The 27,991-nt window shown below is 32.8% G+C and overlaps 2 protein-coding genes across 3 annotated transcripts; both read right to left on the bottom strand.

Moving 5' to 3' along the window:
- Positions 1-5: 5 nt before the first annotated feature.
- LOC116337489 (melatonin receptor type 1B-A-like) lies at positions 6-27,912 on the bottom strand. 2 transcript variants are annotated; one of them, XM_031762095.1, is made up of 4 exons: positions 26,990-27,912; positions 5,206-5,543; positions 4,331-4,503; positions 6-1,313 (listed from the first exon to the last, which is right to left on the bottom strand). In XM_031762095.1, the coding sequence occupies exons 2-4, from the start codon at positions 5,525-5,527 to the stop codon at positions 582-584; spliced, it is 1,227 nt and encodes a 408-aa protein (XP_031617955.1). In that variant the 5' UTR covers positions 5,528-5,543; positions 26,990-27,912; the 3' UTR covers positions 6-581. The 2 variants fall into 2 exon arrangements, with proteins under 2 accessions (XP_031617955.1, XP_031617954.1); XM_031762094.1 differs by lacking the exon at positions 6-1,313 and adding an exon at positions 2,326-3,535.
- LOC116337488 lies at positions 8,799-10,433 on the bottom strand. Its single transcript, XM_031762093.1, has 2 exons — positions 10,297-10,433; positions 8,799-10,199 (listed from the first exon to the last, which is right to left on the bottom strand). Exons 1-2 carry the CDS (start codon positions 10,345-10,347, stop codon positions 8,913-8,915), a joined length of 1,338 nt encoding a protein of 445 aa, XP_031617953.1. The 5' UTR covers positions 10,348-10,433; the 3' UTR covers positions 8,799-8,912.
- Positions 27,913-27,991: the final 79 nt, after the last annotated feature.

The following is a 27,991-nucleotide window of genomic DNA, read 5'->3' as shown; positions in this document are numbered from 1 at the left end:
ATAAATATGTATTTGGCGGCTAGTAAAAAAGACATACTCTTAAAAATAGTTTAAATTTGCACGGAACGTCAACGTATTTTAATCAACATCGATGTTATACACTATATTTAATTTGTCTTCAACTTGTTTAGTTTGTTTTGTGATAAAAAAAAATAATCAAATATATGGTCTATATTTTTTTCTCGATAAAATTGTTGATTATCTATTTTGTTCAATCGGCAATTCATCAAACTTACGCTCTTGGTATGATGTGTTGATGAGAAATGATTGTGGACATCATCCGGTAATCGTATGATAATTTCTTGGCTAATTGGTAGTTGAGAGAAGATGATTCAGTACTAAGTAAACTGTCAACGTATTGCATTCATGCTCATATATATGCAACATCATAGACCGAACACAACTGAATATGACAAGCAAAAAATGGCGACATCTATCACGATAAATAGAAATAGTAATAACTACGACGATAATATTAATGCATTTCATCGTTATATAGAATTAAATTAGACAACGTCCACAGCGTGTGACTGATGCATTCTTGCGCGAATAAATCGTTTTTGTTCGTGCTCCTATTCAGATCATAATTCATGCACATCTCGTTTGCTCCAATAATTATGGCAATTTCCTGATCGCTGTGGACTCGTGTACGAATACATATTGTACCCAGGAATTATATGGACGCGTACATCAGATGGTGGACGGCATGTTTCGATTCGTTGTCGTCGCGACACTGACACCGTTGTTTTACAGCAACAATAATGAAATAAATTGACATAAGCGTTGCGAAAATGACGATTTGTTATGCAATAAATGACATTATGAAAGCACGATTTGACAAAACAAAACCAAGCGGTTGTATAAAATAGTCGCTTACTTACACCGGCCCTTGTGCCGGCAATCGTATTGTACGATAATACAATACCGAATGGTAACCAAAACATCACAAATATGATGAAACTACAAAAGTTTGTACGAGCCAATGCCAAATCCCATGTGTAGTTAAGACTTGGCTTGAAATTCGGTGTATTCATGAAACGTTTTACGTCCAGAATGATGCGCATATGAGTGTAAAATGTGATGACAACCGGAACAATGATTAAAAGCGCAACGATGGTTTTCTGATAAGATACTAAACCGATCCATTCACGACTGCAAAAATCAAAGCCCACATTTGTTATATATTGAACGCCCGATGCAAGGCCAGCCACCAGCCATACACTCAACAGAATTATGGTAGTATTTGAACGGTTGAACCATGATGGTGAATCCTGAGGCGTGCATAGTCGTAAATAATTTTCGAATGCTGTTAACTATAAGAAACCAAAGAAAAACAAGTATTAAGTATCAATAATGAAAAGAACGACAACACATACAAAAAATAACAACTCGAAATGGACAAATTGTTACACATGAAACCACGTACATCGACATACATTTTTTTGTAAAATAATTTATGCTATACATTAATTAGTGTAATGAGTAAAACGGTTAAAAGAACGACAACGTTTCTCATATATTTACACTTTCAATCGTATACAATAGTTTTTGACAATTGTCCGTGTCGTTCTTTCATATATTCTAAAATAAAAATGGTAAATAAAAGCAACACCATAGACCAAGCACAATTGATCGTATCTCTACCAAGCAAAAAGTTCATATCGATCACAAAAAGAATCGCACAGAAAATGTTTTACATGAGTAAGATGAACTTTTCCACTCTGTACCCGGCTCATAGGGATAACAATAATTCGCATTTTAGTCCTCACTGAGTTTTTTTTATCAACTTCCAAAATATTGAAATTTCATGTTGTAATGTGACATTTTTGTGGATTTTCACTCAAAAACTCAAATTATCAATAATTTAGAAATTATAATAAATTATTGACAAATATTGAGTGTTGCTGAAGTGTGTCTGTATCCGTAATTGGAATTTTTGAGTGAAAATCCAAAAAAATGACAAAAAAACCCTTCAGAGGCGACAAAAATCCGACAGCCCTAATTCAATGGATGATATGTTTTCTGATGATTTCTATCATTGTATTTAACATCAGCAAACTCTGCTGTGGTAGTCTCAATGGATATTCGCAGATACACATGGAGCTAAACTGGATGGATAGTTATCTCTGTATCTGCAGATGGACGGACTGTTATCCCTATAAGCCCAGATCATAATTTACAACTATAATCTTTGTAAATGGAAACATAGAATATGATTCAGAAATGAAAGACTCAATTTATTTTAATTTTTTTTTTACATTTATTTCGAAACACTGTTTTTACATAAATTTAAACATAGATTTAGTTCATATTTAAAGGTCTGGACAAATAGAATGGACGACTGATTCATTATTTATGAATTCATCCACATTTATATGCAATTTTTTGTGTTCATATTTCGGACACTGCATGGGGATGAAATTCATAGCAATGAAGAATACTTTTATCAGCTTTGACTTTATTAAACTTATGAATTTAAAATTAGTTAGCGTTCGTCTGTAAAGAAGATTGTGTTGAGTTTATGTCACAATTAAAATGTAGAATTCAATAAACTTGTACAACTATACAACTATTGGTACATACATATATAAAAAAAACTTGTACCCTATCCAAAGAGCTGTTCATACACGACAATAATAATAAATAAGTAAATAAGAGGCGGTCTATCGAGAAATATTTTTTCACAAGAGCGCTAAAATTTTATCAAAATTGCATTGAAAATTCATTCATGTGTACTTGATCCGGCAACACATGAAGACACCGGCGCATACTTAAGTCCCGATTGACTGACCAGTTGACGCTGTCTGTTGGGTTTATGTGGTGAAAAGTGCGTACGATTAATGTCTTGATCTGATCGTGGCTGGGTAGAATATGCGCTAAATATTTTTACATGAGTCGGTTCGGATCGAGGTGAGGTGCATAACTCGCTTCTTCGTCGTCGCGATACGGCTACATCGGCGACATCCGTTTTCAAACAACAATAATGAAATAAGTTGACATAAGCGTTTCGAAAATGACGATTCGTTATGCAATAAATGACATTATGAAAGCAAGATTTGACGAAAGCAATCCAAGCGGTTGTATAAAATAGTCGCTTATTTACGCAGGACCTTGTACCGGCAATTGTATTGTACGATAATACAATACCAAATGGCAACCAAAACATCACAAATATGATGAAACTGCAAAAATTCGTACGGACCAGTGCTAAATCCCATGTGTATTTGATACTCCGCCTAAAATTTGGTCGTTTCATAAAACGTTTTGCGTCCAGTATGATGCAAATGTGGGTGTAAACTGTAATTATTACTGGAATAATGATTAAAAGCGCAACGATGACTATATAATACCATGCCAAACCATTCCATTCACAATTACAAAAATCTAAGCCCACATTTGTTGTGTATTGGATGCCAGATGTGATAACAGCCACCAGCCATACAACCAAAATAATTCTGGTTGTCTTTGACCGATTAAACCAAGATGGTGAATCCTGAGGCGTACACAGTCGTAAATAGTTTTCGACCGCTGTTAACTATGAGAAACCAAAGAAACAATTGTTAGAGTGATTAGTAACGAAGCCAACAACAACAAATAAGAACGTACGAAAGAAAATCCAATTCGAAATGAACAAACCCTTACAAATGAAATCACTCACATCAAACACATTTTTTTTTTGTTCACATACATTTATGTTATACGTTAAATAATGTTATAATTTTAACTGGTACTATTTTTTTTGTTTCAAAAATCAAACAAACTAAAAAATAAATGCGATTTTTCACTAAGCGCACAAAATGTGTGGCACGAAAAAGCACACTGGAGCCAAGAAAATGCGACGAATTGACATCGCGCATATAAAATAATAGCGAGAGAATAAGATAGCATATTTCCCCAGTAAATTTTTGCTTAAATTAGGTACGTGCTTTAAAGCTCGAATGCCGGAATTCACTCATAATTCTTTATAGATAAAGATCTGTATTATTTTTGATTAAAAACACAGGTCATATGTTGATCAATTAATTCGCTTGGTGTACCTACATATATTTATATACAGTTTATATATGCGTGTTGAATAGCAGAGGCATGTATATGTAATATGCACACGATGCATGAGTGAAACGGGGTAAAATGCGGACGAAATAAAAAGCATCAAGCTTCTACAAATGTAAAACAAAAAATAGAAAACACAATTACTATCAAATTAAAATGAAAATATGCTAGAATTAATCAAAGAGACACAAAATGACAAGGAAATTGAAATCTACAAGAAAATGAAACAGAGACGACATTCAGTGCATATATATGTATGTATACTTGAATTACTTACGGCCAAAGAGAGAATAGTCACTAAAAATGCAATCGCAGCAAACAACCATTGCACTCTACAAATCTCCTTTGACGTTTCATCAAACCCCGCGAGCAAAACAATAACTGATGTTGGTATCAAAATGCTAGATACTAATAAATCAGCTAACGCTACACTTACTATAAATGCATTTCCTGGAAATATTCGTGGTAGTTTTTTTGGTTTGGTTTCAAAAACATTCAAAAAATTTATTAACTCCATTCAGAGCAAAAAAATTAATGCAAAAAAAACTAGGGGGGAGACACAGGCTTTAGTATTGCAAATTTTTCTTAGTTTTTTTAGTAAATTGCATATAACGTGTACATTGGCAGGACCTAATAAGTCCTAATTTTTCTCTGTTTTTTTAGTTTTCTAGTTTGTGTCTACCCCCTAGAGAAAAAGGAATAAATATAAAAAAGAGTAAGGGAGAAAAATGAAAACGAACTATAACTCAATTCGACACTTATTCCATGGAAGCAGAATGTTAAATTGACAAATCGTTTTTTTTTTAGTATTTTCGATAAATGTCATTCACTTGGTTACAAAAAGGAACTATCGACTTTAAATCAAACTCTGACTTGAGGTGAAAGTGGGAACTAAATTTTCACAAATAAAAAAAAATTAGCGAAGCGAAGAAGAAAATTTGAATGTGAATCAATTTTATCTAAAGTGAATAAACTTGCGAAAAATTTAAAGTGAATGAAAGAGTCGAAAAATGTATGGAGAGAAGAAAACCTAATAGAATCAAAGTGTTTTCGTAGAAAAATAATGTCGAGCTATTTGAATTGAAAAAAAGGGGGGAGATGTGGATAAAATCAAAATAAAATTTTCTCGATAATCAATGCATTTGAACTCACCAGCCTTTTTTAAATGATCCTCGATCATAACGGATGATATCATAAACACATTTCCTATGCTTCCAATTACCGATAAACATGCCAAAATTAATAATCGCGCCATGCGACTCCATTCTGTGGACAGTGTGACCGGCGAAAAGTCTTTTACGTGGTGTTTACTCGCTTTGTTGACGGCGTGCATAGTTCGAGTCACTATGAATGGCACTGTAAATGTGGTTGCAGTTGTGGGAATTGTCATTGGTGCCACAATTGACATGGTCGCTGCAGCCGCTGGAATTAAACTGGTGCTGTTGCTCAGCAGCATCATTGTTGACACATTCATTTTAGGTTTGATTTATCTGTGGAAAGAAAGCAAAAGTTTCAGAATTTACCATTTAAAAATATCGATTTTCAAAGAATCTAATCCAATTGAGAAAAATGTAATAAATTAATAACAAAGAAATGGTTTAAATTGAATTATCATGTAAGGGCATAAGTTGTGTTCAAGTACAGTATGTTTCATTATAGAGAGAGGTTGATTTTTTATAATAAAACTCAAGAGTTTTACAAAATTATTTTATATACATTCTATTTAGTATCTTAGCTACGGCGCCACAAATTAATATTTAATCCATTCTCCTGCCTTCTCGATCACACAGGCACATCTATTCGGCATACTTTTGCTCAAATTTTCAGCATATTCGCTTTGAAAACCTTTCCACTGGCGCTGAATGAATGAACTGAGCTGCTTCAAATTGCGGTATGTTTTACCACAAAGCCATGCCTTAATAATAGCCCAAACATTTTCGTTCGGATTGCAATCGGGTGACTGTGGCGGCCAGTCCATTTGTTTAATGTCATTTTCCTCTTTCCAAGCATTGCATAGACGACTTTTGTGTTTTGGATCGTTGTCTTCTAATAGAAGCCAATTCGAATTGTGGTTGCCATAGAACTTCTTAGCGATGGGTAACTGTGTCGATGAATAATGTTGGTTCATCCTCACGGCGCTTGGAATCCCCGTGAATATGGTCAACTTTCCAAAACCAGCTTCACAAAAGCAACCATAAGCATGCACCTTTTTCGGATACTTTACCGTGCGAACGACCATTCTCTTTTGGGCTCTAGACTAGGCATGGGTAGTGCTATTCACCAGCCAAAAGAATGACTCGTCAGTGTATATAACTTCGCTCCAATCTCTTGTTGAATTTTGCTTTGCCCCGTCAGTGCCTTTTTCTTCTGGTTTTCTGTCAAAAGCGGTTTCTTCAATTTACTGCGATAACGAACACCGGCAACATCTAATCTTCTCCTGATAGTAGAGCGCGAGATCTCTATTTTAAGACGGCGTAGCCGTTCAACACCTTGGCTCAACAACATACCTAAATTTTTATCGAACAACTTGACTCTCCGTTTATCTTCCTGTTGCGAGGAGGCTCAGTTTGGCTTCAGATTGGGCTGGTCGTTCACTTTTTTTTCATGCTTATACTGCTGGATTCACTTTATTACGAACCCTTTTGACTTTTTAATGTATTTAGCAGTCGATGTGATCGACATTCTTTGTCCTTTTGGATGCAAATGCAGAAAAACGGCTTCAAACCGTGAATGAAAATGTTCGGAAATAATGTTTTCGTTGCACAACAAACACTGTACTGATTTGAGAGCTGTCATTGTTAATTGGCGTAGTAGCTTAGAGTCTCATATGGCAACACCAAAAACATTTTTGGGATATTTGAAATTTGTGGTAGTTAAATCAACCTCTCTCTATAATGAAACATACTGTAGTTAGTATAAAAGGTATCGAGCTATATAGATAGGTAGGTGTACCTTTTTTGTCATTGAAATGATTATAAATGTGATTATACTTGTAAACACTAAAAATCGTAAGCTTCTTCCTTTTCTTTTCAATTCTCGTCAAAATTCAATTTTATCGTTTCTCTCAGTCGGTCATCTTCATGACAATCTACTGTTTTATCTGCTCTTGGCTTGTTGATGCGTTCGATTCGAAAAGTGTACTTTTTGCAAGACTTCATATTCCTTCGATCAAACTGCATCATCAAAACCGAATAATTCATTAAACAGCAGGAAACATAACACATCATGAGTGCCCATGATTTTGGAGATATTCAATTTCCGTGAAATGGTGATTATTTGAAAATTATCAATGCTTCAAACATTTGATGGATACTGTATATTTGCATAGCAATAATGACAAAAAGCGATGAAAAAATTGCGATGAAAGAACGACATTTTATTGTTTGAAATTTAATCAACTGCTCGCAACCATTCTCCTCATTTATTCATTACATTTTATATTTTATGACGACATCAAAGTGACATGGTGCCGTTCTTCTCCTTCTTCATATTTTATTTTTTCTTTGATGGGATTAAAATCAAAACGGATATGATGTAGTAAAACAACAGCGACATGATAAATATTAAAGTATTACAGTGTCATGCAACTTTTACAGCTCATTCAAGACGCTCGTTGACTTTCTGATCTCGACGACTTTCTGACGATGTCGCCGTTGCTGACACTAATCGAAAAATCGAAAAGACATTTAAAATCAGACAACCAGTGTAACAATGAAATTACCCATTAGAATATTAACGCCTATGTAAATGCATAAAGAAACTTTTGAAACCAACGATGAATTCTTTGCGATGATATTGCAAAGCGCATACTGCAAAATGATGGTGTAAGATGTTGATGACAAGTAGTTTGGAAATGTCAGAATTATGGAGTGTTTATGGAGTACATTTTGAGAATTATGATAACATAGCCAATGTGAGTTTTTTTTTAGAAATGATACATAAAACAATGCAATAGATAGCTGCCGCCGGGATTTAAAGTGGTTAACATTTATTGCACACACATACGACTTATGTAGCGCATGCATAGATTAATACCAAGTAGATCAAATGAGAGCATTTCGAGCAGAGTAAATGATCAATTTTCATTTAATTTATTGAAATAATATTTTATTTTTTAATTTCAAAAATTATAGCAAAACGAAAAATTTAATCCGACCCCCCGTATCCCCAGTCATCAAATAATGAATGTAGTTTAATATTTTGATCAATATTGGATCTTTTGAGTGGTTCAAAATGTTAAAATAATAAACTGCGTATTACGAAATAAGAAAAATGTTATTTATGAAGCATTCCAGTTATAAACTGATATGACATAAAATATTTATTACAAAAACACGAGCGAACTTACCATCCCAATTTTATTATATTATATAAAAATTCTATTGTCACAATGATTCGGCGGTATGTTGGGTTTTTCTTAATATTACTTGAATATTAAGGCACGAATTAAGCCTGATAAAGTATAATAATAATTTTTGTAATACATCTGGTTTCTTCAAAGTTTTCTTTTTTCGCATGGGCGTATTTGTAATGAAAATATGATATTTTGTATGATTATATTATAATTGTTAGTAAAAAAAATCATCTCTAATAATTTTGTGAACTCTTACTAGTTTTTTGAACTAAAGTACACAGTTCGAAACCACAGTTCACCAAATCTGTAATACGGAGCAAATCTGTCGATAAAAAAAATATCCGGACTGTAAAATAAAAGCTGCTAGTAACAAATAAAAAAAGTCATTCAATAAATATTCTTCAAATAAAAGTATCGGTATTTATTATTTTAACAATTTGCAGGGAAAAAGAGTGCCACGGCCTCATTAAAAACCTAATTATTGTTGAAGATTTTAAAATTATTTTCAATTTTCACGTGTCAATACCATGTGTCCAGATCCCCTTATATTCCAATTAAAATAAGATGGTTTCCATGTTGGTTTCTCAGCTTTCTTTAATTCTTGATTAATTTTGGTAATTTCATTGTTATAATCACGATATTCTGATTTATCAACATTTAGTATCTTAAACCATTTCAAATTGGTTCTCTTCTCATCAAAATTTTGTAATATTTCTTGTAGGTTGGCAATTTTTACAAGAGTTGTAATAAATTCTTTGGCATGAATCAATCTTCCAATATCTGATCTGATCGAATCAGTTGAACTGATCATATCAACTGTTTCAACTTTCTTAAAACAATTAATAAAATCAATGGTTCGAAAGTCATCTTGTCCCCCGCTTATGCTAAGCCGTTTTAAGGTTGGTATATTGAATATTGTTTCATCAGATATATGATCCAAAAATTCGGTGCCATCAATTTGAATTTTAAGTGTTTGTAAATTTTTCAAATATTTTACGACCGAAGGAAGAGTATCGGTATTGTTTGTTATTGTGAATCCAAAGTCAGTTATTTGTTTATTTCTTGCTAACATATTTTTTAGATCTTGTACTTCAAACGAATCAGGAGCGATATCTAGTTGTAATTTTTTCAATTTTGTGACATTTTTCAAGCAATTTGCGTTAATTTCCATTTTTGAGTAATGAATAAAAATCATAGTATAGTATAATGTTAAAGACTCAAGTTTTGGAAATATTGAATTCAAATCGTATGAACCTCCAAAATTCGCACCTTCATGACCGACACCACTAAACGTAAACTTTTTCACGTTTGGAAAGCGAATTCTTCCCTCTCCGTTTGAAATTTCATCTATGATTTCCAAAAAATTTGGAGCGCTTATATAAAGCTCTGTCCAATTTTTTGAATACTTTTTGATGATATTTTCGTTTATCTTATGGCGAATATCTTCATCTAAAAATTCAAAGCTTATTTTAACCCTGTTTATAACGTCACCAAATTCCTCAAAAATAGATACTATTCTGTTATAACTGTAGATGTAAATAATATGGTCACCAAGTTGAAAACGTTCTTCTGTTTCACTATTTCCCCATCTAGTTGGGTACAGGTCAATTATGCGGTCCTTAAATATTTTTTTACCAGCAAGTCCTGATCTTATTTGGTCCCTTGCCACTTTTTTCGTTGTTTCCAATCCAGACTTGAAGAAAATTTCTTCAAGTACATTATCAGGCAATAGTTGTTGGTTTGCGCTGGTTGATGGTTTTTCAGATCCACCCGCACTTTCACATTGAGTTATCTAATTGAAAACGCGAAGCGGTTTGTCAGTGTAATGAATTGTTTTAAATAAATGAAATGAGAGGGTTGAAACTGTTTTCAGCGAAAAAAATACTCACAAATCCTTCAAAGAGGAATAAATTCACAGCTAATACGTAAGCTAATTTCATTTCTTCTCAATTTTTAAACAAAAATTCTTCAACGGTTCAAATGGCGGAAAAGAACTGATGACTTTATTTATTTCGACATCACTTTTTATTCATTTCAGCTAGAGGCTTTTATGTTCAAATGTATACGATTATTACTGTAAATATTGCAAAATCATCTGGACGCGCAAAAAATGTGTATAATTGTAAAAATTGAAATTATATTTCGTCTATGGCATGTTTTTTTCATTCTCTTTTGCGCGGATCTTCTTCGATTCTGTGTAGTTATACTGCGTGTGTAAAATACACCTTATTCACTAGTATAGGCAAGAAATTTTGATAGTGTATATGATGAATAGGACGTGAATATTGTGTATAAATTTGTATGAACGAATACATAAAAGTCCCTAGCATTTCAGCAGCCCAACGTTCGTATTAAAATACAGTAAAATCTCGGAAATAGAAACTCGCACAAAACGCAACTTCACAGAAAATGCAACCGCTCTTACTTTATAATGTGCTTCTCTATAAGAAGCAACTTTTTGGTTGCATTTTTAGAGACTTTCACAGAGAAGTTTTTATTCACAGTCCACAGAAAAAATATCTACCAACTATTTTCGTCACAAAATTGATATCAGAAATTTTGTGTTTCCAATTTCAGTTTCGTCACTCGTTTTTCACCTCGATAGAGGTTTTTTATTTGATATCAAAAGATTTGTGAGCGACATTTTCTAAATTAAAGATTCAAAATATCTCCACACATGAATTTGAATAATTTTGAAATACTATCGAAATGCTATAAATTATGGCTCATAATCGGTCAATTTTCAGTGGTGTGTAGTATACACATTTTTTTATCTTTGACTTGGGGCATAAATCGATGAAATTCTTAAAAGAAACGGTGGAGCCTTTTTCGAGAAAATGCATCCGGCCAGACATACCAAATGACTTTTATAGTAAAATCATCCGATCATAGATTCTATTTGCGACGAACACAGCTCTGACGCTGCGCAGTTCCGATGAGTATCCAGATATTCTAAAATATCTCGGATGGATATCCATCCGAAATACATAGACTGGGAACCATACATCAATCGGGGCCAAAGGTCTAGGCATAGCTGTCCACGAACGTTCGTTCGTTCGTTCGTAGAATATTTTTTTGGTCTTTTTGTTCGTTCGTTCGTTCGTAGAATTGTATTGCGTTCGTTCGTTCGTTCGTAGAAACTGAAATGTTCGGATTGTTCGTTCGTTGTTCGTACGAACAACGAACACGTTCGTTCGTTCGTAATTTATGAAAATTTATTTTCTCAAAATAAACAAATATTGTGATACTAAATGTAAATTGGAAAAACCTTAAATTGATTTTTCTTTATCCTTGACGTGGGATGATTCAAAAATTATTATTGCAAAAATATACTTCATAGAAATGTATGCGCAAATATTTGCGACAAATACTTCTCAGTGGAATTATATCAAATTTAATTTCAACAGATGGTTTTATCGAAAAATACAAATATTGAATTAAACTGCTTATATTCTTCACTGTTGTCAACTTAGTCGACAATATTCTTGGCAAATAAACTTTTTTCAAATAGATATTTCATATGGTTTTCTTTTTTTCAAAATAATTCCAAATGTATTGCTATATACGATTAACACGTATCATTTAACTTGCAAAATATATAAATTCAGTCAATAACTGATAGAAAAACTGTTTTTTTCTTAACATTTGAAGAGAATGGAAATTCTTTGACTCCGTACTAAAAATGAAATATCCTACTTATTAAAAATGCAAATTATTAGCAAAATAAGTAAAAATGGTATTTTGCCCGACACATTTCAATTATTTTGTATTACATTTTTCAATTTTAGTTTTATTTCATTGTCGCTGATGATGAGATTGTTCTTTGATTTTTATACTATCAATAGTTAGTAACTAAAAATATTTTTTGAATAGTTGATTTTTAACTTAAAATTGGTTACTTCAATGTGAAGTTCGAGCACCGCTTCCAAATAATTTCGCATGAAAGTCGCCAAAAATCGCATAATTCTCGATGTTTTGATCGAGATTCGTTCCCTTGGGGTCATAAGTCCCCAAATGTACACAATGAGCGTTGAACTCAACCAAAGAAACTGAATTCAGTCTGGATAATGTTGTAATTAGGCCCTTTGTAAACTATCAAGCTTATAAAACAGTTTTATTGAATGATATAGATGCGTAAATTATTTCGTATTTTCATGATAAAAATTAATTCATAAAGAAGATACGTTCAACTTTATGCTATAGATCAAAATGATTAAATGCTATAGTTTCTCAGATGAGAAGGTAAGCACATATTTCCAGCGTGTAATTATGTTTATTTATATGCCAAAGAAATATTTATGGAACGAAAATGCATAAACGAAATCAGAGGTTTGCTATAAGCATATTTTTGTATTAGAAACCATGTCGTTTGACAATTTCGTGCAAACAAATTTACTCGACCAACTTTGTTGAAATGATGATTTGTCATATAACGATTTCAAGTCGGCGGCAATAGAATAGAGGTTGTTCATACAAATAATTAATTCGTTTAAAAATGTCATTATCTACTGCACCTAAATGGTGGACAGAACGGCAAATATTTATGTCAATAAACTGTGCACGAATATGACACCCAACGGGGAAGAGAATACAAATTAAGTGCTTAAAATATTCGGTATGCAACCACTAGAGCGCCACAATTTTCCAATACATAAACGAGAAAACACTTTATGTCTGTCTCAACAACAATTTATTGAAATAGTATTTTTCTTTATTTCTTTTTTCAAGTAAGAACATAAATTAAGAAGCGTCTCACCGCAATTCAAGATGATACACTATATTATTTTCGCTTCCTCTAATCAAACCGAAAAAAAGAATTTTTTTTGAAATTTTTTTTTGAAATTTTTTTTTTAAGAAATTATAATACGCATATGTTCCGACGGTATTTTCTTTTGTAATAAAATTTTTGAAAACGACAATAAAGACCATTCAATAATGAGAAATTGTAAATTGAAGTAGAACATTGGTCACAGTGCCAACACCAATTGAATACTAATTACTAATTGTATTTGTATTGTATTCTTGTTTATTCCAATTCATTCAATAGAATGAGCACAAGGAACATGAAATATATTATAATACCTTTATTGGAATATTCAGAAAAGTCGAAGAGAATCGGATTGGAACTTTCATCGGCCGTACTTTTATAAAATATAGTTTCCATTGTTCGCTTATTTTCGCAGTTACTGTGGGTTCCGTGCATTCTTCATACGTTCATAATAAGTGTGCCCCCATATTTTCTACATAGGGATACTTAATTTTATTGGCTCACATTTGTGAACCGATAAATATCCGACTTAAAAAATTATTATGATTATTTTTCGATGACGATGATGACGACAACGACGATGATGATGACGTGCTACACAGGATGACAAATAGAATGGGTAAAGGATGTTTATATGTGGAAAATAGGTAAAAGCAGTCATTTGGGTTTGGAAAGTAACTTCCGTAAATGTGGAATTCCAAGAAAATGTGCTCATGACATGATTCTTTATAGACGTTTAAGATACCATCTACGAATGAATTGCAGTTTGTTTGCCATTGCATGTAAATGCAAAAGAAATGTCATCGTGAGCTGTTATCACCTATCTTCTATTTTTTGATCATCATCATTTTATGTGCGGCATAATTCTGATTGCCATCGTTCTCTACGATAAACCAACGTTATTTTATGACCATTTCCGATATTCTAATAATAGTATACGATTTCTGGTTTATTATGCCATTGATATTTTACATGTATGCATTTCATTTAAATGCGTTTCGTCTAGAGTCACATACACGCGTCGTCGAGGGTTAAAGGTAAAATGAAAATGGATAAAGCAACATAAAGAAAGAGAGAGAGAGAGAGAAGTGGATGGTAAATTCATGAATAGAAAAACTATGATGAAATAGCTTCATGTGATTCCCTTGAAAATTCAAGCACTTTGATTGGAAACACAAATCAAAATTCATTTATTGGAATGTAGGTAAATTCAGTGTGCTTAATCAACGGTATGTACTTCTCAATTGCATTTGTTTGTTTTTCGACGAGCAACCATTATGTATCATGGTTATGTGCGAGAATCGAAATCAACCAAGTGCAAACGACACTTTTCATTGATTCAAACAGACAAATTGGATGATGACAAAATCAATGAAAACGAATGCAGCATTTACAATTTTCGTCAATGTATAAACTTTAACACTTTTTGGTATTGTATCAAGTAATTCGATTATTTGATTTTAAGGCATTTCATAGCCATCGATGCACTCGCAGCAAAAAAAAAACAGTGGTGAGTGAGACAAATGTGGTTAAACAATGTGCACATGGAAAATCGACAGATTTCAAAACCAATTCAAAATAAACGTAAGGAAATTAAATGAATGTTATAACAGTAATACATGTTTTTGTCATAACAGGATACTATGACATCAGTACAAAACATTTTGAAATCTACTTAATACGATTCGTGAATTTTTTTAAGCACAACCTATAATATTGAAAACCAATAAAAAGTGTGGATGTGATGTTAACGATTCCCTCAAAAATACGTTATTTCTCGTTTTGAATGGCCAGCACCAGCGAACAAAATCAATTATGGACACTCGCCCAAATGTCGGACTATTTGTTTGAATTTTCAACTTCAATTTGATATTTAATATATTATTATTTTCCATTTTTCCGTCGTAACATCGAAAATTCCAAATGTTGGATATTCATCGTCCAATTCTCGGCTCCCAAATCTCGACATATTTCATGAATTTTCACTGCGAAACTTGAACAACTTTAAGTTTTGACAGCTCATGAACGCATTCTTTACATTGAAGTAAACAATACAAAGTATCGAAGTTGAAATTATTGATATACAGTAGTGTCAAAAATTTTCGGGCCTAACATAGAAACACACATTGTATTTTTGAACGACTATATTTATTATTTAATATGGTCCACTTGAACACGAATGACACATTCATTTCGATACCCCAATGCTTTCAGTCCTGCTGAAAACCACTCGGTATCTTAGTCCTCCCATAGGTTGAAAATATTGTACATTTTCTTCACTTCGGGCTCATATTGCTTTCCCATGCGACACTTTTTTCTGTTTGAATCAGTCTATGTATTTCGGATGGATATCCATCCGAGATATTTTAGAATATCTGGATATTTAACGCAACTGCACAGCGCCAGGGCTGTGTGCGTCGCACATATAATCTCCGGTATGTAGCTACACGTAAAATACAGACACAGTGTGACTGTGCACGTGCGACACTTGATACACACATACGTCGCGACATACCGTAATTTCTATTTGCGACGCACACAGCTCTGGCGCCGTGCAGTTGCGTTGAATATCCAGATATTCTAAAATATCTCGGATGGATATCCATCCGAAATACATAGACTGGTTTGAATACTGGAAATACTAGCTAGGGGCCGGCCCCAATAAATACAATAGATGGTAGAGTTGGATGCACTTTCAGTTGAGAAAGGTGCACTGCCCAAACATTCATTCGTCTGCTGCTATGCGAAGACAAAATGTTGTCCAGAAGAAAGCGTTATTTTATTTCTACTACATAACGCAATCTATACATCTCTTGAGCGTGGTACAGGCCCAAGACCATAGTTTATTTTGGTGACAAGCCAACCATCAATATACCATCTTTATCCTAGAAATGGAAGCCATATGCTACAAAGCACCTGTAAAGAGGCGACTTTCTACTGATGCCTTGCCACCACTGCGTTCTCTTCGTTCTGTTCTTTGATTTGTAGCACTGGAACCAGACTTCATTGTCAACTACAATTGATTTATTCACCACATTCCAGAAGCATGAGAAATCCATCACAAAGAGAAAAGTGTTCATCTGCCAAAAAAAATTCAAAGACTTTTCGAATGTTCGCGAACAAACTTTCTCCAAGCAACATTTATCATGTGGTACCATCTTTTAAGAAATATCAAATCTCGAAATGATTTTTGATTTTTTCCATTTTTCTAAAAATATCGAGGTTACTTGATATGCAATGCTGTAGAAAATATACTATGACAGATATTAACTCAATTTTTTTCTGCAATACTAGTGACAGTTCGTACTTCAATTAAAGCACAAGAACAATTTGTAATTATTACCTTCTATATGTCAGGCCCGAAAATTTTTGACACGCCCGTATTTTTGCTGCATATTTAATTTTATTTATTTTTTCATAATAAAATGGCAAAAATATTTAAAAATATTACGTTATTTCACTGATCCATAATATTTTTGGTTTGAATTTCACAATGATCCAAATACGACCTTAAATGTCACAGTGCTTTATATGTCGGCAATTGAACGATTTATTCCGGAATAATATTACAGTGAAAAATTAAAAATAAATATAATTGTTTTTCTTTATATTTTCAATAACTAAATTAAACTATCTACAATTCCTACAAATATCTATCTACAATTTTACCGGCTTGTCTCAAAATGACATAGTGTAACTTTTGACGTGAAAAAGTGATAAAAATGCCGCTTTTTTTAACGTAATTTTTGAAAACAATATTAGATTTTTGATTAAAATTTGGATTAACTATACTCGTAATAAAGAGATTTGATATTGATCTTTCATAATTTACTTTTAAAAATGCAATTAAAATGAATTTCAATTCACCTCTCGGTATTCCGACATTTGGTCGTGTGTCGACATTTGGCAATGTACTGTACCATGGGTTTTTGAACCATTTTTTTTCTGAAGGTTTATGGCCAAATATCAATTTATGTAAAGTCAATTTTACTTAGTCAAATAAATTTGCTTTGACCAAAAAATATTGAAGGGACAAACATTTTTCCATTTAAATGGAATAAGGTACAATGATTGTGTGTTGTTGTTCTTGCTGCTGCTCGCAAAAAAAGCATTGATTTTCGATTAAGTTTTTTTTTTCTAAGGATTTCAAATCATAAATGACTTCAACGCTGATAAAGCATTTATGTTGGAATCTCTTTTTTCCATCTCTTTGAGTTCACAATAATTGTCGACCCAAAACATTTGAGAAAAGTGCAAAAGTACCGAATAAAATTGGGAAAGAATTTTGCATAACATTTTTTTTTTGTTAAATCGTTTGTGTATGAAGAAAATTTTGTTGTTTCATGGTTTTATGAAACGTTGACAATAAAAACGATAGCGACAAAATGATAGCAAACGTTCATTTTACGGAAAGAACTTCAGCATTGGAAGAAATGATGTATTCCATTTTTATGATAAAATAAACAAAAGAGAGAAATCATCAAATTTCAATGGAATTTTGCCACGGAACTACATTGCGGCAAGTAAACAGACACACTCTAAGATATGTAACAAGCGAACTTGATATAACTATTGCAACAAGCTTGGAACACGTATTCACCAAAACGTATTGGTTGTCTGTCTTGTGAAAATTAAAAACGTGCGAAACATTCATCTGTTGCGCACAATGTAAATAACTTTATTGCAATGTGGCAACAGAGTGAAAAGTTCTATTGCTTCATCATCGGGACAGTGCAAAAAAAATGACGACGCAAAGAGTGAACGGTAGCAGGTTGCGTGGGAATCAGAATTATTAAGTTGTTCGATGCTTTTGTTTGTTGTTTCTGATGGATAACCAATCCGATGAAGCATATTTAATCCCAGATAAAAGATTTTTGCTACTGACATCTTAATAAAAAAATGCCTTTGGATTTAGTTATTTTGCGTTCCATTTCTACAACGCATTATTTTCAAGAATTTACACAGTGAAAGCCGGTATGTGCCTTCGTATTTTGAAGAATACGCGTATGTGCTTTTCTTTTTCCTTATTTTTTTTTTTGTTTTCGCTCTCTTGCAGATCCGGTGGCTGTTTCATGATTTTTCGTACAAAAAAATTATTGGATGTGACTTCTTGAAGCTCTCTTCGTGTAAATCTCATTTTCTTAATTCCGATGACAATACAAATGTGGGTGATCGCGTATTTAATAGAAGCCACCTATAAGAGCTGTATGTAAAAACAAACAAACAAAAAATTCAAATCGAATGCCCTTTGACAGTGCTATTCGTTTTTAATGCGTTTACGCATATTACAAGATGTGAACGTAAAAATCCCTTCGTCAATTCTCACTTATCAGAATTAATGGATTATCGCATTACTTGCTAAGAATCGAACGCAATTCAATGATTGAACGAAAATATTGTTTTTCTCGACTTCTATTTGGCCATGGAATTTTCCCTTTTGGTTATTTTTGATAATTTGTTATAAACTTGTATGCTTTGAAAACAACAATGTTTAATTATTGTAAAAGACAGCAAATTGTCAATAAATGAATATCTGATATCTGTTGTTTTGCACCGAATTGAGATTTGTGTTGATCATTTTTTTTGCGCGAAAACATGGTTGTTTTTGGCGAAACATCCCTTAAATATGAATATATTGAGATAAGCGGACATCGATTTTCTTTAGTTTCTCCGCTATCCATGTTCTCAATTTAAACTATACCACATTTTACACATTTGTTATGATTTATCGACACAATTCGATAAGCGACAATACAAGAAACAAGAAAGCCAGCAACATTGAAATCACACACAGAACCTGAACAGAATAATTTTCGAGAAAAAATTATATCGAAAAATAAAATGAATATATTCGTAAGCTCAAAGAACGCTGGCTCAGCAAAAAAGCAAACAGTCTTGAGAAACGGAGTGGGGATGATTTTTGTGTATACAATGTTGCCTTCATGTATTTACATGGATGCTAGGGGCTTAATTCAAAATTTTCAACAACTGAATTCTATAATAATATCCAAATTAACTGAATTTTTCAGCAAACGAATAAATTCCGGTGAATTCTACGGCGAGTTCATTCAAATATGTGAGATAGTAGTGAATAGTTTCTGTTGGCAATTACTGCCATATTTATATTTTGTGTAACAAAATTGCAAATGTTTTTTATATTTTTTTTAATAAAAATTAATTTTATTTTCAATTTTGGGCGATTTTTGAGGTTATCATAACCTCAATTTATTACTTTGACACATTTCATTCTATTCACACGAATTCACCGAACTCATCAATAACCACTCAATTCAAAAGTGTGAATTTACGTGAATTCCTGTGAATTTTTTTGCCGTATTAAGCCCCTAGCATGGATGCTTGTCAATCTGCGCATTTTTTTTGCACTGGAATTCTATTTGAATTCGAAGATTCGCATAAATCATCGAAAAAAGAGAAAAAAAGACATAAAACTCAAAGTTTATTAACACACATACATATACAAATTTTCGTCATCACAAATTCAACGACATACGCATATTCACATACGTCGAAAAATTCGGTGACATAAAATGTTTAACTCCAATAAGAATTTAAATATAAAAAAGCAGCATACACAAGGAAATCGGCAACAACAGCCGACTGAATCATACGAATTCCGTATTACTTTTACCAGAATTTATGCCGTTCAATGTAAGTTATGTCCCAGTGTATCTATGAATTAAATGAGTTTGCATGTGCATTGTTGCTCGCACACATAAAATAGACTTAGAGATTTAAATAAAATCAGCAAGCGTTCGCTGCTTAGAATATAAATTCATTGTGTCAAACGATGATAATTTTAAAAAATATTTACAGTATTCACGCAGTCACTTCTATTTCATTTTTTCCTTGAAGTTATTTGTTTCATTGTATTTTATGGATCATTGTTACGTTGTTGTTGCTGTTGTTGCTATTATGAGCGTTTTTTTTTATTTATCATCTCTTATCCTCTGAATTGTTGTTGTTTTCTCTTCTTTCTTTGTGTATTTCGCGATCGGCTAATGCACAAATAGAAAGCAACAGTTAAACGAAATACGAATGTGGAAATATAGTTTAACATCATATAACACCCAAACAAGACAAGACAAATGGGAACTGTTGTGCAAATCTCTTTGAGAAAGCAAGTGAAAGCTTCTCTGAAAAAACATATGTGGGGATTTTCACAAAACTTTGTGATGGAAATTTTTTCACTATTATAAATATTTTCACCACGAAATTTTCATTTTGTTTAATTCAAATTCAAATTCATTTTGGCAAAATAAAATTTCGTGGTGAAAATGTTTTTAATGTTTTTTTTATTTTGAAAAAAAATTTGTAGTGAAAAAAGTTTCACCACAAAGTTTTGTGAAAATCCCCACATATGTTTTTTCAGAGTTCGATGGCCGTTTCCCTGCATGTAGGATATGTATATGTTGTTGTGTGTTTTTCCATAAGAAAAATCTTCATAAAACATTCGAAAAAGTCTCATAACCTTATTTTGTGATATGTGAGCACATTCATCATCAGCATCAGCACCCCGTCACATAAACATTTAATCTTAATTTTACTTTTCTTTATTTCTTATTCACCATTTAGAGCTGTTGCTGCCGTCAGTCTTGACAGTGCCAACAAAGCTGAGCAAATAACGAAAAAAGAAAATCGGGCAACCAGTCTATGTATTTCGGATGGATAACCATCCGAGATATTTTAGAATATCTGGATATTCAACGCAACTGCACAGCGCCAGAGCTGTGTGCGTCGCAAATAGAATCTACGGTATGTCGCGACGTATATGTGTATCAAGTGTCGCACGTACACAGTCACACTGTGTCTGTATTTTACGTGTAGCGACATACCGTAGATTATATGTGCGACGCACACAGCTCTGGCTCTGTGCAGTTGCGTTAAATATCCAGATATTCTAAAATATCTCGGATGGATATCCATCCGAAATACATAGACTGCGGGCAACTTACTTAGTAGCAACACCACAGGGAAAATCTCAGCAAACATCCATCGTCTATGGTTGGCATTTTACATCATTATCTGTGACTATGTTGACGACAGTCTCGACTGCTTTAAACCTACTATAAAAACATTATTTTGGCTCGAAATTTTTTCCTTTCTTACACTTTTGATGAACAACCGCATACACAATCATTTTGATTTCACTTCCACCCGGTGTTCAATAAACAACACATCATATTGTAAAAAAAAGCACAAATAAAACAAAACTTTACATTGGCTCAATTCCACATTGTTTATTGTGTGTATTTTCGTGCCACTATAAATAATACCATATAGCATATTGGACAAGTGTAGCGCGATATACCATGCGATGGAATAAAAGAGTGTACATGTGTGCTAAAGAAATAGAAATGTGAATGAGTTTTCCACAGCTACCAAAATCAAATGGAATTGGTATTCGGCACGCTTTCGCTTCATTTGTTTGTATTTCATTTCATCATCATACGACACTATCAATTTTACGTTCACAAATAATTTATAAATTTGATTGATTTTTCTGTTGCCTTTTTGCTGGATGCCAAGTCAAACATTTTCACTCTACAATATATAATATACGCGCATATTCTATCCACGTATTCGTAGCAACACAGATTGTTGTCCAAATCATTTTATGGATAGCGTACGTATGACGAAAATAAATATCCAATATCGAATCGATATTCGAAAAATTTAAAAATGTGTACCTAAAATCAAAGACGTTAAAACGGCGTTTATTGTTTTATTGCAGTCCATTAGTACAATTTACGGTTAACACAAGCAAAAACTCGAGAATAAAACCAAAAACATTTGTAGCACGCAATAAAAAGTTTTCCGTATCATTCTACCAACAAGAGAGAAAAAATATCATCAACATTCTGAACGAATTAATTTTCGAGACTTTTTTATTTTGTATTTTTGTTGTCAATGGCTGTAGTTTTTAAGTGTAAAAATATTAATTGAGTGGGAAGCAATCAGAGTCTTGAGATCCATATAAAATACAGCACAATTTCTCTGGTCAATTTTATTTGTACAATTTTTCGGGTAACACCTATTTCATCTTCATCGTAATAGAGTTGGAAGAAAATAAGTTTCACATCTAAGCTCAATAAATGCACACTGTCTTCATTGAGTTTGGTTTATCGAGCTGATTAAAGCGCATTTTATGTGATTCCTCTGGCAAAACTCGTAAATATTTTTGTGCCATAATAAAACGGCAGAGATGAATAAAATAGATGAACAACAAAACCGGGTTAGATGTTAAAGATCAAATACACAAATTGGCATTCTATTTGAAGACGTTGGATTCTATTGCAAATTCCAATGAGATGCGGCAAGCACGAAGACATTGTATTGTGTACTTTGCTCAGAGGGACGAAGCGAAAAAGAGACAAAGAAAAAATCGAAACGGAGAAAAAACAGTACGTAGACATTGCTACAAGCATGCCCTGTGTTCTTGTTACTACGGGTTCGATTGTAATAAAAACTATCATCAACTTCAATAGACCTAAATGGCATGAATAGACATTGATGGCGTCCAATGACTAAGTACAATCAACCGTTTTTTTTTTTATTTCAACATATTCCATCTTTGCCCATCTCACTCCATCGCTCTCTCTCTCTGCTTATGTTCCGTTTGCAATTTCTACTTTTATTGCATATGTATGCATCCCTTGAGAAAACCCCCCGATATAAAGGCGACTAGTGCAAAATTTTATGTGTTGTTCATTCAAACTGAACAAAAAAAAAAACATATTGTTTTTGTTTTTCGCGTTTGGAATTTTTTTGCTTGGTTTTTGCTGCATACTTCAGTGCACAAGAATTCAACGTAACCTAACCATGGTTCGACAATTTATGAAAAATCATTAAAAGTTCTTTTGATAGTTGATCAGACTTTCGCATTCACCCAACGTTCAATTTGACTTATGAAAACTTTTTTTCATTTTTTCTTGCATTTATAGTGTGTTAATAAATATTGAGTTATGTATAAGTGTGCGTGTGTGTGTGTGTGTAATAATGACATTTTAACTAATGAAAACCATTTGGTGAGAGATGTGTTTTATTTTGCGGTTATATAGTGTGCAGGCGGTGCTTGTAATTTTAAATTGTTGTTATTTCCATGATAAATTGTAATTTTAACTTAATTTCATTAAATATTTCATGATGAGAACGTGCACGTCCACATTTTAGAACGATTACGCAAATCTTGTTTTTGAAGCGTCAGTTTACTCAACACCAACGTCCACTGTACTATTTATGTATTTAGACGGACATATGCCACGATTCATACCTGAATCATCTCAATGTAAAATAGTCGAAGTTTTCAATTAGGAATGCCATTAACAGCATTATAACAAATAAACTACGTTGTTTATTCCTTTATTAAATCAGTTCGCACGGAGAATTGTGTTCGTTCAACTTGCGAAGCTCATGCTTATAGTTTTATATAGGAACACTGACAGGAGGAAGAACCAGTTTCTGTCTAAGAATAAGTGAAAAGTCCTCAGAAGAATTGTTCATGTTAAGAATAAAGAAAAGTTGTTCCATTTCATTGGTTGTGCTTATATTGAAAAGCCACACTGAAGAATGTTTCATTTAAACTTTTTCCAATTCTTAATCTAACGGATTGTTGTATATGTTGTGTATTTTAAACAAACGTAACATCTGGAAAATTGTGAATTTGCGTTTTGTTTAATATGTATTGCAAGGAAAATTCTACAGTTGATTCCAAGAAGCCCAAAGTTTCGGCACAAGGAAGTAAACATTAGTTTTCTTTTTTAATTTTTTCAGTGGGAAAATTGATTAGAAGTTTACTTAAAGAAGATAAACAGTTTGCTTGTTTGTGTACATTTATGTACCTTCAATTTATGCTACAGCAGTAGTGTGCGAAGAAAATTTTTCAGGGGGGGTGGGTTGATTTTCCAAAAACAAAAAATTCTCTAGCAAATCAGACAAATTTTCGTTTTTTTTTTGGAAGTCACTTTTTGGAGCGAAAATCCCTAGCAAATCGAAAGAATTTTCTCCGCGAAAAACCCTACCAAATCGGAAAAAAATCTCTCGGAGCGAAAAACCCTAGCAAATTGAAAGAATTTTCCACAATTTTCTACATTGATGAGCTAAAAAAAAGAAAAGGTCTTCACTTTTTGAATCAAAAACCCTAGCAAATTCGAATAAATTTCACGAAAAAAAAATCTCATCCAAATCATAGGGGGGGGAGGGTAAAACCCCCCTCCGCACACTACTGTAATTATAATTAAAACACTACACTACATAATTAAATGTGACGATAGGAAAATTCAGCGAAAAATTAACATTTACTACGAATGGGGAATAAAATAGTAAGAACCTATTTACAAACGATCATCACGTATGATTCATAGCTCGGAACGCAGAAATCGGCCATTACCTCCATAAAATTTGTATATCTTAATTGTTCGGCGTTTAAAGATACCGTGAAAATCCCAATTATCGCAACACTATTATTTCTAAAGCTTTTAAGGTGTGACAAAGCGAAGCTCGCATGTATGAACATTCTTCATTCGAATAAACAACATCGTCGCTGAAATAGCAAATATTTGTCGCCATTAAGCTTATATAATTTGATAATTATAGTGAAACGCGTGAATGCTTATAAGCCATTAAATTGTTTGCGTTAATACTCACAATTTATTCTGTTTAAAGCATTTTATCAAATTGATAGAAAAGAAAATATATTTTTGTCGGTTATCAACCGTGGTATGCTTCAGAATTTAGGTACAGTAAAAATCTAAGTCCAAGATAAAAATTGAACTTTGTTACTGGCTTTGATGCGACCTTAATTTTTACGCTCAACCAAGAATTGACTGAAAATCCACTTTATTCAGGACTAATTTAGTTAGACCAGGCCATCACTACAACAATTATTAACAAATCACAAAATTAGCCTTTTTAACGTTACAAAATTTTCAGTTGGACATAAAAAAATATTACTCATCAAATTATTGACAAATTTTCAATATATTTAATCAAATCCAACGAATCCTTTGGTTTTTTTGAAATTATCACATACTATATTGTACAAAGTTTAATTTTATTATTGACGGTATAAAATTAACTTCCACTGCTTTGGATGTACTTGAAAAGCCACAAAAGGTAGAATGATGAAATGTAAAAAAATCAAAACTGAAGCTTGTAAGCCTTGTTCGTGCGATGAGTGGCATATGTGAAAAAGGTTGAGAAGATATTATTTTAACGAATCAATTACTTTTAAGGTTTTTTTTTTACTCTCTCCCTTTTTCTGTCTCGTCATATGTATGTATGTGCGTGTGCCCCCCCAATTCAAGTATGTGTGTGTGCGTTATCCATCGATGGCTCATGCATATGATGATAATATAGCAGCAATGCTGATGGCGACAATGAATGTGATTGGTAAAAGTAATACACTCAGCAGGCTATCCACCATATCACATTGTTGTGTGTGGATGGACTGAAGTGGGTTATTTATTAGTAATTGAATTTTGTTTTTGTCTACGCCAAGTGACATCGATACGCAATTTAATCTAAATATTTCATGGAATTTGTGTTATGCTTCTTGTTTTATGTTGTATACTATGTAGTCTAAATATATAACATAATTGTGATGTTTCGTTTGAAAATTTACTTGACATTTTCAGCACAGATTCTATTTGACAGACAATGAACAGAAGCAATGAACTTTTTTTTCGTCGTTTTTCTTCCTTTCTGGAACTTTCTCACAAATTGTGTGCGGCACGCATTTCGATGAATGTTTTGTGAGTCATAATGGATATGTTAGTCATCGCACGTTTTTCAGACGTCTCTCCTGACTATACATGTGTATGAATTGTGAATATTTTCTAATATATTTGGTCACAATCAAAATGGAATATCAAACCGCTTGACAGCCGGCTTAATTGTTGTGCAAAATGTGTACATATGTCTCAATAAGTGACAGAGATGATGCTATGTGTAAATTCCGTGTATCGCTACCATAATATTTCGAAATTTTGAGAAAACATTTCGCATCACGTAATACAATTGGCTTGTGATGTACAAAGAGAATCCATCACATTAAATCAATGAAATACGCGAAGCGATACGTTCACGCAGCAGCACCTTTACTGATTACTTCGAGTCTCCGACGCTTTTTATATATAAGGTCGTAAATGTGTGCATGCAATACGACCTGGCTAACCTTATCAATATCCAATCTAACACATATTCAAACACAACAGCTTTTTAACTGTATACCATACAATTTTGTCTTCATTTGTATATGCTCTTCTTTGTTTTGAACACCAATTTCAATCTCTTTATATAAAATGGCGCAATTCAATGCACACCACTTTGGTCATATTAAAAACAACTATAAGTCTTTAGGACACATGTTCTGGTTTCATTTCTTCTTCACCATTCTCCCCACATTTTGGATTCATTTTTCCCTTTATGCATCCTATTTACTGTGATACATTCTCTAGGATTATAGATAAAATGATTTCTCTTGTTCCCATATTTTTTCAGTCCAATCTCATTGATTTCTGTTTTCCACATTTTCCGTGGGCGTTTTTTTTTTGCTCTTCAAATTGTTATGCACCGAAGTGGCACACTTTTAATCAAATCAAAATCCCATCGGTTAAATTGATTAAGTCAAATAAAGGCACTTCAGTGATTCGATTCCATTGCCATCAAAGATAGTATGGATCTTTGCGCTTCGACATCATTGTCTCAGTAGTAATTTTGGATCAATTTATATTTTTCTTTTGAAAAAAAAAAAAAAAAAAATTCAAATGAAGAAAAATATCAAAAAGAATACTTACATCTATTCAAGCGGTGTATTCACAACAGATTTTGGGATATTAGAGAGGAGCGGGAAGCAACGTATTTTTTAAGTTGTTATCCTGTTGTTGACTCTTCCAATTCATAAGGTTGTTAAAATGTCTCAATATGTATTTCTTGCGTGTCTATTTCGTTAGATTTTACTCTTTGCATAACAATGCATAGCAAACAGCTTTTTGTAATTTTCAATTGTTGCTGCTTGTCGTTTCTATTTCTTTGTTTTGCTTTCTTTTTTATTATTTATTATTTCAATTCTTCAATAGTGAATTTTACGTTTGTCTTACACCATGTTAAATGTTTCTTTGTGTATTTGATGCAATGAGTTACATTTTTATGCTGTATTCAATATATTTCATTTAACGTGGAACATTGATTCACTCACAATAGCCCTGTTAATGCCAATAATTGTAGATGTTTATGAAACGGAAAACATAATTAGTGTCATTCGTTTGTTCAGCTAATTTTCCGATTCGTAACGAATTGTGAAAAATTAATTTCCGCTCGAATGTCCGGTTGAGAACGTTTTCAGCTTAATTATCTGTATATTTTAAGTGTGTATACAAAATCTCTATCTATTTTTTTTCTGCACTATTATTATTAATTATTTATGAAAAAAACCGACCATTTTGGCAACACAGACTTATTTGTTTGAATGATTTTTTATTAATTTTATCTTCAAACTGTTTTTTTCTTCAATAAAAAAACACATGCACTTTTTTCTTTCAATTGCCTTTACTGTTTAACATTGATTGTGACAAATTCCTCTCACTTCTTTTATCGATGGTTTGGAAAACACAAAACTTACATCGATTTCGGATGATTGCAAGAGAAACACGCAAAAGATCGTCAGTTCCACTTAAAGTCCTAGACGTGTTTAACTTGTTCAACGAATTAGGCGTTTTGTGTTTCGTGTAGATTCTACGCTACTTCTTTATGTTTTCATGTGAAAACGCGCGTTGTATCCTATTGAACGGCAAATGCTC

The sequence above is a fragment of the Contarinia nasturtii genome, unplaced genomic scaffold (assembly GCF_009176525.2).
Source record: "Contarinia nasturtii isolate CC-2019 unplaced genomic scaffold, AAFC_CNas_1.1 Cnas_scaffold_285, whole genome shotgun sequence".
Classification (NCBI taxonomy): Eukaryota; Metazoa; Arthropoda; class Insecta; order Diptera; family Cecidomyiidae; genus Contarinia; species Contarinia nasturtii.
This window is presented reverse-complemented; position numbering and strand designations above follow the sequence as displayed.